Source organism: Pteropus vampyrus, unplaced genomic scaffold, assembly GCF_000151845.1.
Source record: "Pteropus vampyrus isolate Shadow unplaced genomic scaffold, Pvam_2.0 Scaffold85, whole genome shotgun sequence".
Lineage (NCBI taxonomy): Eukaryota > Metazoa > Chordata > Mammalia > Chiroptera > Pteropodidae > Pteropus > Pteropus vampyrus.
The window spans coordinates 747,703-764,089 of record NW_011888866.1 but is presented as its reverse complement, the minus strand read 5'-3'; the positions used below and the strand labels follow the sequence as shown (position 1 = coordinate 764,089).

Here is a 16,387-nt window from a genome sequence, read left to right as displayed (position 1 = left end):
GCAGACCTCTAATAGCTGATGCTTATGAAGCGCTCAGTATGTACTAAGTGCTGTTCTAAGTAGTTTTCATGTATTAAGTTAATTTAATCCTCGAAAAAACTCTGAAGTTGATGCTATTACCATTCTACTACTCAGGTAAGAGGCAAAGCAGCTCATGTAACTTTAAGGTCATCAGTAAGTGGCTGAGCCAGTTTAAAGGAGAAAAGAGCCACAGCGAGACCCCCATCTCCTCAGGCTGAAGTGGGAAACGACGCCCAGTCTGGGAGGACCCCAGGACACAAGGGGATGTGGAGAATCCCTGCTTTTTCTGCCAGACCCCAGTGTGCCCCTGCCATCCACACCTATTGAGTGCCTCACCCTCTTAAGAGAGGGGATTCTACCAAGAGGATCGAAAGGTCGAAAAAGATGACTTTGTGCCAAGACAGAGTGGGACGAACTATCTCCCTCTTCCTGCAGGTCTGTTTCCTGTGGCTCAGGCTGAGCTACTGGCAAAGGGCAGGCAGTCGGGATGTGTCCACTGGGGTGGAAAAAGGAAGAACTGCTTTTTATCCCCTCTTGTTTCTTAGCTGCCACCTTCTTTCCAAGTCGCCTCCTTGCCCCCAGGCACAGAAAGACTGTTTTTCTGTTGGTCCTCCGGGTTGAGAATAATCCCCTTAGGAGTGACACTGTCCATTTTATTTAGGCATTTTCAGCCTCTGCTTCTGGGGCAGCATTGTCAGGGTGGCAGGATGGTGGCTCTTGGAAGGAAAAGAGAAAATGCTACTACCTGAAAAATGCTTGTGTGTCTATTAACTGCATTTGAACCTAACAGTATGTTTTACTGTTGAGGACATGGCTTTCCAAAGAGCTTGAGAAGCAGAGACAGAATTAGTTACTATGTAGTCCAATCTCTTGCCTCTCCTAAAACACCACTATTTTTCATCCTCTTCCCTGGGAAGCCAGAAGACAGAAACTCAGGCACAATGAGGCCTCCAGCCTCAGAGAGGACCCGGTTAGGGAAACTAGAAAACAGTGATATTAAATAATAGCCATGATAACTGGCACTTCTATAGCCCTCCCTCTGTGCAACCCTAAAGTAGGTATGATTATTACCATTCCACAAAGAAAATGAGACACAGAGAGGTTAAGTAACTTGACCAAGGTCAAACAGGTGTTAAAAGAGAGAGCTGGGATTTGGACCAAGGCAGCTGGACAGGGTGTGGGGAGGGTGGGAGGAAGCTGCAAAGGAAGAGAATAGGAGGGCATGCAGCCCTCAGGGGCAGGTAGCAGCACACATTCCCAGCCAGCTGGGGGCCCCCCAAGAAGGGCAGAGGCACCTTTCCTTATGAATTGGCCAACTGTCCCTGGCTCTCATCTTCTGTCTTGTCACTGTCATGGCCTAGCATCTTAGAGCAGATATGACAGAATCTCTCACCTGATCTGCTCTAACCCTCTCATTTTACAGATGAGGACATGGAGGTCTAGAGGTAAAGCCACTTGCCAAAGATCAGGTAGCTAGCTGATGGCAAAGCTGGGATCAGAGGCGAGGAGGCCAGCAAGGCTTTGCAGGCTCTGCAGTTAAACTTCCTGATTGGCCGAGAGCACCATGTATCTGCCTGCCTTCCACACTGTGCCAGGGCAGAGATAATGGGGACAGTCTCCTCTCCTCATGCTCTATGCCCACCATTGACCCTGGCTTGTGGTAAATACTCAAACATTTCCCTCCAGGGGAAGATCTTTACCACCTTCCTACCCCCAGCAGTTTTCCAGCTGTCTGTGGCATGCAGCTGCGGGACAGCACCAAGTTCAACCACACTTCTGCCCTCAGTGCACTCTAAGGCTGTCATCGCCAGGGAGAATGCCCCTGACAGGGAGAAATGGTCTGCTACGGTAGTAGCCCCATAATCTGAAACTTCCGCCTTGGAACTGGGCAACCCAGATGTCACTAAGCCTTTCAGAAGACCTGGGATGGACAAGAACTTAGTCCTCGGCCAGAGCACCCGACTCCTCCCACCTCAGCTTCTAGTTCCTGTAAACTCTCCCTTCCTGGCTTCTCATTTCCTTTTCCTCCTCATGCCCTTCCACTGCCCTGGCCAAGTCCGGGCAGCCTCTGTTCTCTCCCTCTCAACAGCACAGCACGCCCTGGCCAGGGTGCTCTTCTCCACTGATCAGAGGCCATGGTGAGCTGACCACTGTTCCTCAGCCCTCCTGTGCTACCTGGCAGTGCTCTGTCCGTAGAGCTGGCACCATCCTGTCCATACAGCTGGCAGCGTCCTGTCATTGCCTCATAGGAATGGGCTGGTATCTGACCACCTACTCGTCTGTCCCTCAAGCACCCGGCATGCACTCAGTGAGCACAGAGCCCTCCTGGCCCAGCTCTACCCTCCCTGACTCTCTCCTGGAAGGGCTCACTCCCTCTTTCCCACCCCAGCACAGGTTCACAAGGCAGAGCAGCCGGGCTTCATGAAAACAGGAACACGCAGGATGTTTGTTCCAAGTACAGTTCTAGCACCTCTCACGTACCAACATTTAACTCTCACAGCAACCCGAAGGCAGATATTGTCTCCTTTTCCTGATGAGCAAAAAAATCAAGGCAAGAAATCTTTAAGAGCTTTCTCAGGTTCATAGACAGGAGGAGGCAGGGGCAGGTGGCCTGGCTCCGGAGGCCACTCAGGTGGGGATCCGCATTGTGGTTTTGTGGTCACAGGCAGAACGTAGTGCAGTGCAGCGGTGTTCAGGGGGCGGTGGAACCACGGCTGGGTCTCTCTCAGGACTCTGCCCTGTGTCCTGGACATGGCCTCAGAGCGTGTGCTCTCCATCCCCTCTGCCAAAGCCCAAACTCTAAGGGTTCTATCAGTGAAAAGAACAGTTCTCCCAGAGCTCTGGAGACATGAGTGGCCTGGAGGCCAGGTAGGTATAAAGTCTGACCAACTTAGAGCTTTCATTCTTCCCCTTCCTGCTTCTCTCCCAGACAGAGAGCTTACCTGAGCATGTAGGGCAGCGGCAGCAGCAGCTGTGGCAGCTGGGTAGGTGAATGCAGCATGTGAGATGGCTGGGGTCAGCTCTGTGGTGTACAGGGGGTAGGGAGCCCAGGCCTCTGGGGATGTGGGGATCAGAGCAGCCCCCATCAGGTCATCTACAAAGGGAGACAACAGCCCCCATTGTCAGAACACTGGTCTCCCCTTCTGCCGCCCCATTCCAAACAGAAAAGGGAACCCAGCACTATGGTTGAAGCATAAGCTCCCCATTCAGGCCAGACTCCCCTCAAAAACCACAAGACCACGGAAAGAAGCCATGTTAACTTGGCCTGGCACATGAGCATCTTGTTTGCTTTGAGAAACTCTCAGATGGGCCTCCACTCATCTCAACCAAGAAAAATCAGAGGAGGCTTCAGGGAAGCTGGGCAAAGCTGACAGCACAGGAGCTCAGTCTTTCTAAGTTCCATCAAAGGCTGCAGGGGAGGAAGGAAGCGTGGAGCCTGCGGAGATAGGTGGCTGTGAGTGCAAGAAGCCTCCTGGAAAACGGGGCAGGCAGGCAAGACTGATTTCCTCAATGAGAACTTCAGCGTCTGCTCTCGGTATGCAACCCCACTGGGGGCCTCCAGCTCAGGACAAGTACAAGGGCAGCATCGACAGCTCTGAGTGCCACTCACAGGGGTCCCGTGCGATGAAGTGTGCTCCTAGGGCGGGGTGAGCGCTGGCGGGATTTGGTGTAGCCATTAGCTTGTTCTTGGCCATCTTGGTGTTGGCTTTGGCAAACTCTAGCCTCAGGGTCTGTGGGTTCTCGGGATCAAAGCGAATACCCTACACCGGAAGGAAAGGAAGGGAAGGGAAAGACTTTACTCTGTAGGACCCAGACTGTCTACTACGGTGGGTACAGAAGGGTCCCCAGAATGACCTGCCTGACTCTCACCCACACGGGCCAAGATAGCACAGGCAAAGACTCTTCTTCAGGGCGGCTGGGAAATAAGGTATGTCTGTGGGCCCTTTTCCTTGGGTGTGAAGTGGGGAAAGGTTAGCAGAAGACAGAACAGTGACACTGGAGGTCTGTGGGCCAGAGAAAGACATGTCCTTCATCTACTCACATTCAATGCATTCTTGGCGGCTTCTGCTCCTGCCCGGCTGTCAAAGATCACAAAACCAACAGGCTAGTAGGAAAAAGAGAGAACACCCTTGCATCTCTACCAACAGTCTATCTCCCCGTCCAAAAAAAAAAAAGCAGCTCTTGCCTTTCTTTCTTATGTTCAGCTGGAACAGAAGATTCTTGTACACCAAAAGTCTCCCACCCAGGTACCACATTGCAGGAAATGATGCCAATAGAGCTTTATCCTACTGCAATAAGCATCACCTGTTCAGTAGCCTTTTCCTTTTTTTGAATGCATGAAGGTAATTAAAAGTAAGTTCCAGTGTTTTCTCCAGGAAAAAAGGGGACTCCAATATATCAAGTATAAGGGGCAACAGGCTGAAACTTCTCTAATTTCATTTTGCCAAAGTTCAGTCCAGACCCTAAATGGTTTCTGGCATCGGGAGCCAGAGCCCAGCCACCACTACTATGCTCCTCAGCTTTGGACCAGGCTGTGGCTTCTCAAGAACCAAAGAGGGAGGACTAGGAGCTGACTGGTAAGAGGGGACCTGTGATAGCAGCTGTTTTGTCAGCCCAGGACAGAAACAGGATGACAGGGAACAGGTCTCAGCTGCCGAATGCCTCAAGAGTGAGGAAAAGGCAACAGGCTTAGTTCCAAGCTCAGCAGTTGGTCTGGGCTAGAAGAAAAACCTTGGAGAGAAATTACCTGTCTCGACGTGAGCTTGATCAGGGACCCTTCATACCCCTGCAAAGAGAGGTGCTCATTAAAGGGGAAGATTAGAGCCTTTGCTGTGCTGTCCCAGCCACCCCCCCACATCACCCCACCTTTCCCCAGTGCTTGCCTGTGTCATTCTCGCACTTTTCGCCCCTCCTCCCCCCATAGTCGACCCACTATGACCTCCACCACTGCTGGGCGCTCTCCACCCTGTGTTCTCTATCACATGCTCTAACACATGGGTGGGCATCACGCGGTAGCAGTCATCATTTCATGCATAAACTCTCATTTGCTCTGATAGCTTATAATCCAGATGCAGAGACCTTACCTTTTTAAGTTTTCTCATCTGCAAAAAGAAAAGGCTACACTGAATCTCAAAGATTACTTATATGGCAAAATCTACTGAGATCCTCTATGCCTTCTCTTTACAGATGAGGAAACAAGAGGCTCGGACAGGCTAAGCAATCAACAGACAGGAAGCAAAGTGTGAATTAGCAGAACTAGGACAGAGAGCCAGGTCTGCAATCATAGTTTCGGATACACTGCCCTACGTCCTCCTGCTGCCCAATCCAGATCAGAGATTCATTCATGATGCTTCTCCTCTGTCCTAGGCTCCGCCCGTGGGTGGCTGGGCCCAGACTCACCTTGAATGGCCTGAAGAGCAAGTAGAGTTCTCTGGGTTTAATGTCCACAGGGAGGCCACTGACAAACAGTGTCCGGACCTGGGGACAGAGACCACAGTGGTCAGAGGCAGGCTGACAGAGGACAGGGATGATGGCCCTTCCTGAATTGAGGAAGGAACTGGAATCTTTCCAGAGTTGAGGGAGGAATTCAGTATTTCCTGGGCCTCCTTTAGAGGCTGAAGCAAATGAACACTCAGTTTCCTACCATTTAATTTTTCAAAGCCGTTTCTGTACACTTTCCTTTCTCTAGGTTCATCCTGCAGGTGTCACTCGACAAGCACATGCTGAGCAGCTCTGTGCAAGACTGTCAACTCTTGAATAGCTTCAAGGAGAGCGAGCCCTGTTTAATAAGTGCACAGATCAAGGTCCCCTTTTCAGATCAAGGATCCCTCTGATATGAGGCAAGCTATGCAGTCTTACCCACCAAGTTCATAATGCACAAGTTAAAATGATTATACTTTTCAGCAGCTACCATGTACCCCAGATTGAGAGGCTCTGTCTGGTCTAGGGGAGAGGCAAAGAGGTAAATAGAACATAAGTCCTAGGCCACACCATGGAGGAATTTCAACAGAGGGCTGACCACTTTCTCATCCATCTCCTACTGCTTCTGATATTATATGTAGGCGCTTCAATAGCAGGGAATGTGTTGTATTCTTGCCTCTATGCCTAGCTCCTAGTGTGGTGCAGGTATGAAATGTTTACTGAATAAGGGACCTGGGTAAGAAATCAGAGATGGAACAATTATGCTGGGATTTGAAGAATGAGTAGGATCTTGCTAGCTTCAAGTGAGGTAGATGATGCTATAAGTTACGAGCCATGCCCTCAACATGGTTACAAGTTGGTAGTAAAGCCAGGTCTAAACGCCAGATGTCCATCTTGTGACTCTAGCTAAACCTGATCACCTGAACTGCATGTGAGGTCCACAAGAGGGGTGGCAGATACACTTCCTAATTCACTACCACTAATTAAATGCTGCTGGCATCCAACGCTAAACTAGCAAGCCCAGATCAGCCAATATTCATATTGAGGGAGGGAAGACTTTCCATAGTTTAGATTCATTAAAAATCCATTTTGAAACTGTGGCTTCTTGATAGTGAAAAAATCCAAATGAGTGGAGATTCCCACCACAGATGCCTCCTCCTCTGAGCTGCATCTCATACCACGATGCTAAGCAGAGGTCTTCTCAATTCATCACTGCCAGTTTAAGAAAAAGTTCTCATGCCTCCATCTACCCCACCATGTGGCCATTCTTGAAAGCATTTAGATACCCTAGAGTTGGCTACATCCCCTTCTCCAAAGGCACAAGAACTCTCTTTGTGCTCTAGTGATGGCCTGTTGAATCTAAGCAACAGCTTTTTTAGAGACACTGGCTTGAATGAGGAACCTGGAGCAGCCAAGCAAAGTTACACCCAACACACAGACACACACACACACACACACAGACACACACACACAGACACACACACACAGACACACACAGAGACACACACACACACACACACACACACACCCCTAACAACAGAACCAGCAATGACAAAGGAAACCAGCATTGATAGCTGCTGGTAACTGTGCCCCCACCCCCAGTCCCATAAGAATAATTCCCAGCCCATAGCTGATAAAAAATGGGTAAGGACAAGCTTCTTCTCTCACGTGAGTTTTTACCAAGAAGGATACTCTTGCCATTTAGGACGCATCTTCCCACTTTAGCCATGTCTTCCCTAACCAGACACGCCTCTGCTCCCAGGCCTAGGGTGAAGGTTCTGTACACGTCACAGCCCCTGGCAGCTCTGCATCCCTGTATGCACAGCTCTGCTCCCAGCCTGGTACAAATTGGACAGTGAGGCTCCAGGGCAGGCTTAACTGAGCTTCTGGATGCCAAAGGGCCATCAACCTCTACAACCTCTGCCCTTCGATGGAAAGGCCTCTAATTTCCATGTAAACTCCCAATGGAAGTGACTCACTCAGGTCACACAGCTTTTCTTTAAAGGCAGCAGATCTGAGACTCAAAGCCCATGTTTTCTGACTAGTCATCTGGTCTGGTAGAAACAATACTTGCTTCTGGGTGCCAGGACTTGGGCACCCAGCCCACTCCCAGAGAATGGGCTGAAAGAGTGCAAGCCAGCCAGTTCCCTGCTGGGTAGACCTGGATCACTACTTCTCCTTCTTCCCTGGGATGACGGGACGTGGTCTGGGGTCAAAGACGCAGAGCCCGAGCTGCCCCACAGAAAGCTCTGCCTCAGTTCTCCCCAGGGACCACCCATTTTACCCGTGCTAATTTTAAACTCTTCCTCAAATGGCTCCTTTCTGGCCAGATCTCCCCAGAGGCCCCCTTAAATGGCAAGTTCTCAGCACGAAGCTTCCTGCTTGGGTTGGGGAGGGGAGTATAGGGGATCTTTCCCTCATTCCCAGCTCAGTTCCTTGTTTCCAGCCTTTTCCTCTGGTTTCCATCTTTTAGGTTTTAAAGTGTTCAAAAGGCCATCCTGTCCCTGGCCACTTCTCAGGAAATAAGTTGAGGCCAAGGCAGTTACGGATTAGGTGGTAGGTCTCTGTCTGCCAAGTCACAGACCCTTTGTTGAAAGCAAAGTTTGGGAGGTTTAAGTCACAGGAAGCCTGACCATCACTACTCCTCCTGGGTTTTACTTGATCATGGCAGATAACGGGCACCCTGCATATCCCCTTGTGCAGATAGGGAAACTGAGGCCTCAGCTTAGGCTAAGACCTAGGTACCCTGACAGCTATCTGTTCTACCAGCAATTCATCTGGCTGTCAGGACAGAGGGAGTGGCACTTGGGGTGGCTTTGTTAGCCTCAGGGGTGGTTAAAGTGTTGCCATATATCCATTCAGTAGCCAGTCCCTTTCCTAGGTACTTGTTTAGGATGACAGCAAAGCTGGAGTGATGGGGACTGAACAAGAAGAAACTGGCAAACCAGGGTGGAGGGAAGCATGAGCTTAACAGGCTGGTCAGTTACACTTTAAGAGGACTAAATATTCTCTCGAGACAGCTGCCCATGCTGCCCCTCAGCCCGCCCCTTTCTCGTTCTTTAACTGAAGGGGACCCATCCTTCAGGGCTCTATTACCTCACTCCCCTTTCCTTCCTCTAAAGTCCTAGAGGAGCCCTTGGGACTCCCTGCCTTCTATAGTTTCCACCTTCCTAAACTTACCCCTCACCTGGACTCTTATAAAACCCCAGAGATGGGAGCCAAGTCTCAAAACTTTCCTACCCTCCAAGATGCCTCAACACTTGGATCTCTACCATCTCGACACACCTCGGTCCCTCCAGAGAAACTCCCATCAGAGACAGATGTGGCCCAGTGCAGCAGTGATGCCATAAATGGGAAAGACGATGGGCTTTAGTTAGGCTGCAGTTTGCACTCTAGCTTTAAGCTTGGCTTGGGGAAGATGCTTCCTCTCTCCAAATCTCACTTTCTTTATCTGTACAACATGGATACCATCTACCTCCAGGATGAAGAGTTCACCTTACTCTCTGTCCAGCACATAGGAGGCTCAACAAAGTACATGTTCACTGAAGGCTCCTGTAATCAGTGTTTTACCTGCACGAAAACCTCACCTATCAGGTCTTATGAGCCATTTATTTATAAATGCCCAATGAGGCGTGGTCTGGTCCAGGTCAGTCTAAAACTGGCAACGTGGGTGAGGTGACCTCAGGCGGTCACTGGATTCTTTAGTTTTCCTTTTTCCCGGGGAGTAATGTCCAAAGTGGAAAGCACCGTGGAGATCGGCTAGTTTAACATCCTCATTTTATAGATGAGAAAGCTAGGCTCGGAATAAGAAGATGACAAAGCAAGCTGATGGCACAGTCGGGATCCTTTGGGGATGGCAGGGGCAGTCACCTCGCCAAAGCCTGGCCAACTAGTCCTGTGTCGCAGGCCGGCATGAAAGACAACTCTTCCCATGCCACTTACTGGTGCCACCTTCTAGCAATAGGGCTCAATATTTATTAAAGAGATGAATTCAGACAAGGATTCAGACACGGATTCAGACACCAACAGCTGGTTGATGCCAAGATGGAAAGATCAACCAAAGAACCCATGTCCTGCCTATTCTTATTATAAGAATTCAACACAAAAATGTTTTCGGTATTTAAAGAGGACATAAGGGGTGGTTCCCATAATCCTAGGCTGCTGGAAGTCACTAAACTTGTTTACCTGGCCCTTCTCCTTCCATACACTCACCCTTTTCCCAGAAGTATCCAGACAACCCAAGTGATTATCTCCTTCCTGTCCTGAAACATGGAAAGCAATGACAATCCTTTTTATTCTATTATTTTTTAATTTTTTAGGCAAGGCAACCCTTGGTTGACCTCACAGATTGCAAAGACCTTGTCAGCTTACAATCCCTTATTTTTCTATTTTTTTATGCCTATAGCACTTGGTTTTCCTAGGTGGTCTCCCATTCATGTACTAACCAGGCCCGACCCTTCTTAGCTTCCAAGATCAGATGGGATCGGGCTTGTTCAGGGAAGCAGGACCATAGACCACAATCCTTTTCAAATGGTTATCTTCAGGGCAAGTATGAGCAGACAGTGCTAGACAGTTGAAAGACACGTTTGGAAAGGGGTAGAGCGAGTACTGGGGGAGAAATGAGGAATGGATGGGGAATCCTTAGGAATCAATGAAAGAAGAAACATGTCGAGGAACAGCTCTTCAGATGGAACACACTGAAAGCACCAAATTCAACACGGAAAGGAACTTGGCCAGAGAGGTGTCCCCATACAAGACATCGCAGACATGGCTGTGTGGCCTTCATGGCAGTCAGGAGCAGACTCAGCCTTGCTGGACGTCTTAGCCAAAACCAGGCCTACCTAGGAGAACCAAGAGGCCTTTTGGCCAACTGGGTCCCCTGTCCAAGAAGGCTTTGGGGGCTCCTGAGGCATCTTTTCCCTTACACAAGTTCTGCTGCCCATCTCTCCTCTGAAGTTGCTGGGAGAGAGGGGATTGGGGGAGGTCCAGCTCCTTCTGCTAAGTCCACAGGCTATCACTGTTCAGCAGACTTCCTGAAGTTGTCTAAGTCTTTGCTGTGTGTTCCTGGGCTCTTTCCCTCCAGCTGGTAGTAGACCTAGAATGCCTGAGGGTTCCCAACCACCTCTGACTGCTCCACACCTCCTCAACCCAGGCTCCTGGGACTGCCCAGCCCTTTCCTTCAGGATAGGAAGGGGAAATCTGCAGGCCATCATCCAGGTTTTTCTCCCCACCCTGCAGTCCTCCCCAGCCCAGAGGTAAGAATTCACTGTTTATAAAGAAAAGAGAAGTAGGAAGAAGGGGCTCTGACAAACTAATTCATATCGGTGTCAGTGATGTTCTTCCATCAGATAAACTGAAATCTGTTTAAAGATCTTCAGAAAAAAATGAAATCAAACAAAAGCCTTCAGGAGCAAGGTGACAGTGACACCTAAGGCATCAGCCTCATAGCATAAATTCACTCTTCTGTGGAAAAGGATTCCAAGCAGGATACTGATCAACCTTTTCTATCAGCCCAAGGGGATACCTCTCTTGGTTCTGGGCACTCTCAGAGTAGACCTGCCCCCAAGCCAGGCCAGCTCCCTCAACAGTAGGTGCTCAGAGGTCTCCTTCCTCCCCAGGCACACACAGGGCCCAGCTCAAGAGGGCCCTGTAGTAATTAAGGGAAGGAGACTGGCAGAGAAGCGAGAGGGGTGGGTTTTCTGCACAGAGGAAAACAGCCTAGCAAAGCCTCTGTGTAGAACAGGACTGGGGCACAGGGTCAGTGGGGGCTACAAGGCCTTCTCCCCCAGTAAAGAGGACCCCACACTCAGCTGGAGGCCAGGCTGGGATCTGGCCACTCTGCCCTCATCAGGTGTGTGTCTTCCTCTGCAAGCGGAGGGACAGGCCTGATGCTGAGGGCTCTGCAGCTCCAATTTGTCCCAATCTTCTGATGCTAAAGACCTTTTTTGCACAGGGCATTAAACACTCAGCTTCTGAGTTATGGGCAGCAGCAGAGTATTAAGGCTGAGGACGACAGGATCCATAAGTACCAGCTCTTATCAGAAATGGAAAGGGTAAACACTGCTTTCAAACACAGTGGTATGTCCGTGGCTACAAAACCCTCTTATCCCTTAACTCTGAAGGACAACTACAGCCTTTTTCAGCCCCCCAGCCTGGTAATGTTTATGAGAGCAGCCTGAATTCAAGGTTCCCCTGATTGGAGGATGGACTTTTCTCCACAAAGGATGCTAAGGCAGAAAAAACATTAAGGCCACTCCCCACCATTCCCCCCACCCACTCCCATATAAATCCTTCGCCCCTAGAAAACAGACTCCTGCCCTCTAGGCAAATCCCTGCCTCACAGGGCTGGGACCCAGGGGAAGATACCCTGCAGAAACTTGACTCCAGGCAAGAGAAACATCCTACCAAAGAGATACAGACGATATTTGAAAATTGATTCTTTGCAGCAATCCCTCAGCCTCTCTGAAAGTTAGAATTCAGTTTGGAAAGGAAAAAACCGTTTCAACTTTCCACTCCATCAAAATGTTCAAGCAATGCGCTTGCTTCAAATCCCCGCCTAGTGGCTGCTTAGCGTGAGCTCTCCTGGTGTCATCTGGATGGAAAACACCACTTGGAGAAGGGGTGGGGGTGGGGGGGTTCCAAAAAGGGAAAAACAAGCCTCTCATAAGCCCCTCCCACATCCTTCCCCAGCTCCCAGCCCTCAGCAGCAATCAAAATGCAGAATATTTGAGCTGGAAGAAATCTTATTTTTAGATGAGGAAACCAAGGCCCCAGGTTCCAGGGAGTTGCTCGTGGTCACTGAGCATGTCAGAAAAAGCCCCAGTGTCCCCAGGTGCTCATGAGTCAAAGGTCTTTTGCAGACCAGGATTTCACACCACTAACCTACTCAGACCCCAGTGAGGTCAGCCTTATAGACAGTGAGGAACAAGGAGGTGGACTTCAGCTTCTGAGCTAAGAGAGTAGATCCCATGGTTAGTCCGAAACAGAGTTAGTTATAGAGAGGTCAAAGGGAAGATTGACAGACTGACAGACTGCCAACTCCCAGCAACTGAGTATAGCCTCGTGCCCCACTGACTGAGGGGTGGGGAGAGCACAGCCTAGAGCATGGCCCCTCACACACCTTGGACAGGCAAGCTGGGCACATGTAGCCCCAGGAAGCCTGAGCCCAGGCCCCAGCCCCCACCAGCCAGACCATGGGGGTTTATGAGATGCAGCCTGCATTATATACAGCTTATGCCTTTCCTGATGAAAAGATACTGAAGATCCTTTTTGAACTTGTACCAGCAGCCATCATCATACCTAGCTCTGCTCTGATTTCTCCAAGGGAAAGAGACCCCATTAAGAACCAAGACAGGGGACTCAGGCACAGCTTCCTGTTCAGCCAACACCTGCTGCTCAGAAATGGACACAAATGAAAAAGAGCCTCAAACCAATTGTAAGGGAGCTTAGCTTGAAGTCCCAGCCCTGCCACCAGCCAGGCAGGTAGCTTCATGGCTTTCCTTCGCTGCCTCAGCAATAAAGGAGGGGTGGACTTAGGGTCCTTCACACTCCACCTTCTAAGATACCAGGGAAGCAGGAGAAGATGGAGGAGAAGACCCTCCATCTGCTCAGAGTTTAAACACTTTCCCTCTGCCCACGAGAAGACAAAGTGGTGAAGAGGAGGACAGAGAACGAGAGGGTGCGACAGCAGAAGTCAGAAGCCAGGCCCTGAGCCAAGCGGGGCCTGAGGGTTTGAGGAGGGTCTCTGCTGGGACAATACTGGGTTTGCCAAACAAGAAGCTCAGAGCAGTCTCACCCTCTCTCCTCCTGTGCAGGGATCTCAGAGGCCAGGGTTTTCCCTTTTGTGTATGTATGCAGGGGGTGAGATGGGTGCTGGGTTCTGCCTAAGTCTTAGGCTTAGCACTAGCAGGTCACTCTGACCCTTCCCAGGGGGAAAAAGTCCCTCTGAGTGAGGTCACTTGACGAGAGGTGGATGGAATGCGGCGACATGGCCCACAGACGCCGGACTTATAAGGGCTGAACAAGGGCACAGGGAAAATGAGCAAGCGGATACAGCCAGACAGTGGATGCGAACCTAGCTGCACAGGCTCCCAGAACCCCGGGCTTCCCTTGCTTCCTCCAAGGAGCTCAGGGCTACTCAGCCCCCAGGCCAGGACTCCACCCAGCTTCCCTTCAGGAAGCCTCCACCTACGACACCAACAAGGACATCACAGTCTGACCCAGTGTGAAGTCTCAGGCTTAGGGTCCGTTCCAGCGTTTTGTCTGCCCCTGATAATTCCAGCCTCAAATCACATATTATCAGGCTTGGCTCTCAGGCCCCATGTGGGCAGCATTTTGTGGTCTCCAGTTCTTTCACAGTTACCATTGGCAAGTGAACCTGGAAGTCCTTTGATGTGACAGGCAGAGCAGTACTAGCCCATTTTACAGATGAGAAAACTAGCTCAGGGATTAGGTGCCTGGCCAGCCAATGGCAGACCTGTGGGTCAAGTTCAAGTTGCCTGGGAAGTTGGGGCTCTTCTCCTTTGGCCTGTAACGTGTTCAAGAGTTTTGACTGTGTGTGTGTGTATGTGTAGGGGGTGGGGAACCAGGCTGGGGTGATAAAAAGTTCTCTAAAGGAAGGGACAGGAATGGCAGGTATAAAGTGTTCAAATAAGAGGGCTTCGGACTCCACAATCCAAGTTACTTCTAGCCCAGGTTCAGGCTTACCACCTTGGGAACACACCTGGCCTGCTGTGCACATGGGCCTATACCTCATTTAGGGGACCAAACCAAATAGCATGAACTGTGCTATGCAGACTTGGTATTGTGGCCAGGCACCTGCTTTCCATTTGGGTCCAGGGACCAAGGCTTTCAGAGGCAACTCAGAATGGCAGGCTCACGGGGCCCACAGCATGGAGGCCTCCCAGGTGAGCTTCCCTTCCCTTTTGTGCTACCCACCTTCCATCCTTCCTGGTGCTGTGTGGTCAGCCAATGAAGATCTATTGCCTCTCCCTGTTCCTAGCAAGGGTTGCAGTTGTCACCACTGCCACATACCACCCCAAAGATTCAAAGCGTTGCCCTAGGATAATGCTTACGTCCCTCCTCCAGCTCCAAAATCAATGCCTCCAATCCTTAAACCACGTGATATTATTCCAGTGTGAACAGACCGCACTGGGAACACACAGCACTGAGCCCAGCACTCCTGCCCGCCACCTGACTAAGGCAGATGATGCCTGACAAGAGATATTTCTGCACGTAACACTCCTGTTGGGAGAGGGTTTCTGTTCAGAGAAGGAAGCTGTTTCCAGGACACTGCATTCTGGTCTGGAACTTCCTTGTCACAAATACATTAGGATCCTTCCATCACAAGCTGTGCTTGGGTATGGCTACAACTATACACCAAGAACAAGGACCAGTCTGGGCAGAAGTTCTTCACAGTCCTCACAGTGACAAAGGCTTTCAAAAATGGTCTCACGTCCTATTCCAGTAACCTCTCTTGCATCGCCCCCCCCTTCCCCTGAGTGAAAGCTCAAGACCCATTTGGTGAAGGAGAGGTTGGCCCTTCCCAAGGAGCTAGGTACTGCAGACATTTATCCTATGCCTGGTCTAGGTCAGGCCCTGCCCTTTCTCCCTGAGAGTCCAAGTCTTGCTCAGAACTATACAGCCTTGATGACTTGTGACAGCCAAGAGCTTCTGCTCAGTCATCCATAAATGACTATAGGCTATGGCAGATGAGTCTAGGCAGACCCTCCCACTACACCCATCCCCTGCTATACTCCAGAGGCCCCCAGCACAGATGGAGCCACCAGTGGACCCTTTAGGAAAGTAGGCCCCAATGATACTGCCACCTGTCTAGCCTTGCACATCTCAGAGGCAACCGTATTCTTTCTATCTAAGGATGGAGGAGGAAGCAGCAGAAAGCAAGGAGGCTGTGCTGGTCCCTGGGCAGGCAGTAGACAGGGTTCTGGCATATGAAGCTTCGCAGGTTGCCTGCAGTTCCCGCCTCCCAGCAGCATGTTTTCTGAAGTACAGTGATGGGCTCTGCCCTACCATCTCACAGCACTGCCGGGGCGTGAGCACCCTTCTGAGGCAGCCACAGTCAGGGGATGGCAGAGGAATTCTAGCACTCTCATTCAGCTCTGGATAACCAGAGGCGGCTGGCCTTGGACCAAGCGCTCAGCCTTCAGGGCAGGTAGGACAGACTCCTCCTCTCCTCCACCTCTCAGGATTATCTGGAGGCCCAGGAGGATAAATGGGTGGAAAGCATGAGAGCAAAGCCTCAATATTCTTCAAGTTCATGTCTTGCCTTTCTTTACTAGCAGAAGTCACCGGCCCCCTGCTGGAAATGGGGATGAGAAGAATGTCCAAATGATGAATGAGATTGATTGACTGATTTAGGCGAGGCATCCCTTGGTTGACCTCACAGATTGCAAGGACCTTGTCAGCTTACAATCCCTTATTTTTTTTTTATTTTTTACTCCTTACAGCACCTGGTCTTCCTAGGGGGTCTCCCATCCAAGTACTAACCAGGCCTGACGCTGCTTAGCTCCTGAGATCAGACGGGATTGGGCTTGTTCAGGGTAGCATGGCCGTAGACTTGAATGAGATTTAGAAACTGGTTCTTAACTGGGGCAAACTACTCAGGCTGTCCATGTACAAGGAAGGAAGAGATAAGGAGACTCAAGGGAATGGTCCCCCAAAATGACAGAGTCATTTTAGAGTAAGCGTTAATTTCTTTAGTTAAGATGCCCAAAACAGCAGTGTACCAATGGGTGTGTGAAGGCAGTCAGTCAGCCCTGACACAGGCAACAAGGGGGCATATTGTCTGTAGGGAACTGAAAAATAATAAAAACTGATTTGGTCTGGTTTTTATTATCACAAGATGACAATTCTAAACAATGTCTGTGATAAAATGCTCCTCCTGTAGAGGCTGACAGCTCCTTTCACCTAGTCCTAGGATGCTACC

The 16,387-nt window shown here is 50.2% G+C and overlaps 1 protein-coding gene and 2 pseudogenes across 1 annotated transcript in view; all 3 read right to left on the bottom strand.

The window, feature by feature from the left end:
* RBPMS2 (RNA binding protein, mRNA processing factor 2) overlaps positions 1 to 6,055 on the bottom strand; it is an 11,190-nt gene extending 5,135 nt beyond the window's left edge. Inside the window, exons 1-6 of the mRNA XM_011363468.1 lie at positions 6,041 to 6,055; positions 5,422 to 5,499; positions 4,769 to 4,807; positions 4,064 to 4,126; positions 3,632 to 3,782; positions 2,964 to 3,115 (exon numbers count right to left, since the gene is read on the bottom strand). Coding sequence (XP_011361770.1) covers positions 2,964 to 3,115; positions 3,632 to 3,782; positions 4,064 to 4,126; positions 4,769 to 4,807; positions 5,422 to 5,499; positions 6,041 to 6,055 — 498 coding nt within the window. The remainder of the gene's footprint in view (positions 1 to 2,963; positions 3,116 to 3,631; positions 3,783 to 4,063; positions 4,127 to 4,768; positions 4,808 to 5,421; positions 5,500 to 6,040) is intronic.
* A 3,783-nt stretch (positions 6,056 to 9,838) lies between these two features.
* Positions 9,839 to 9,957, bottom strand: LOC111742087 (annotated as a pseudogene).
* A 5,942-nt stretch (positions 9,958 to 15,899) lies between these two features.
* LOC111742085 lies at positions 15,900 to 16,018 on the bottom strand (annotated as a pseudogene).
* Between the last annotated feature and the right edge of the window lie 369 nt (positions 16,019 to 16,387).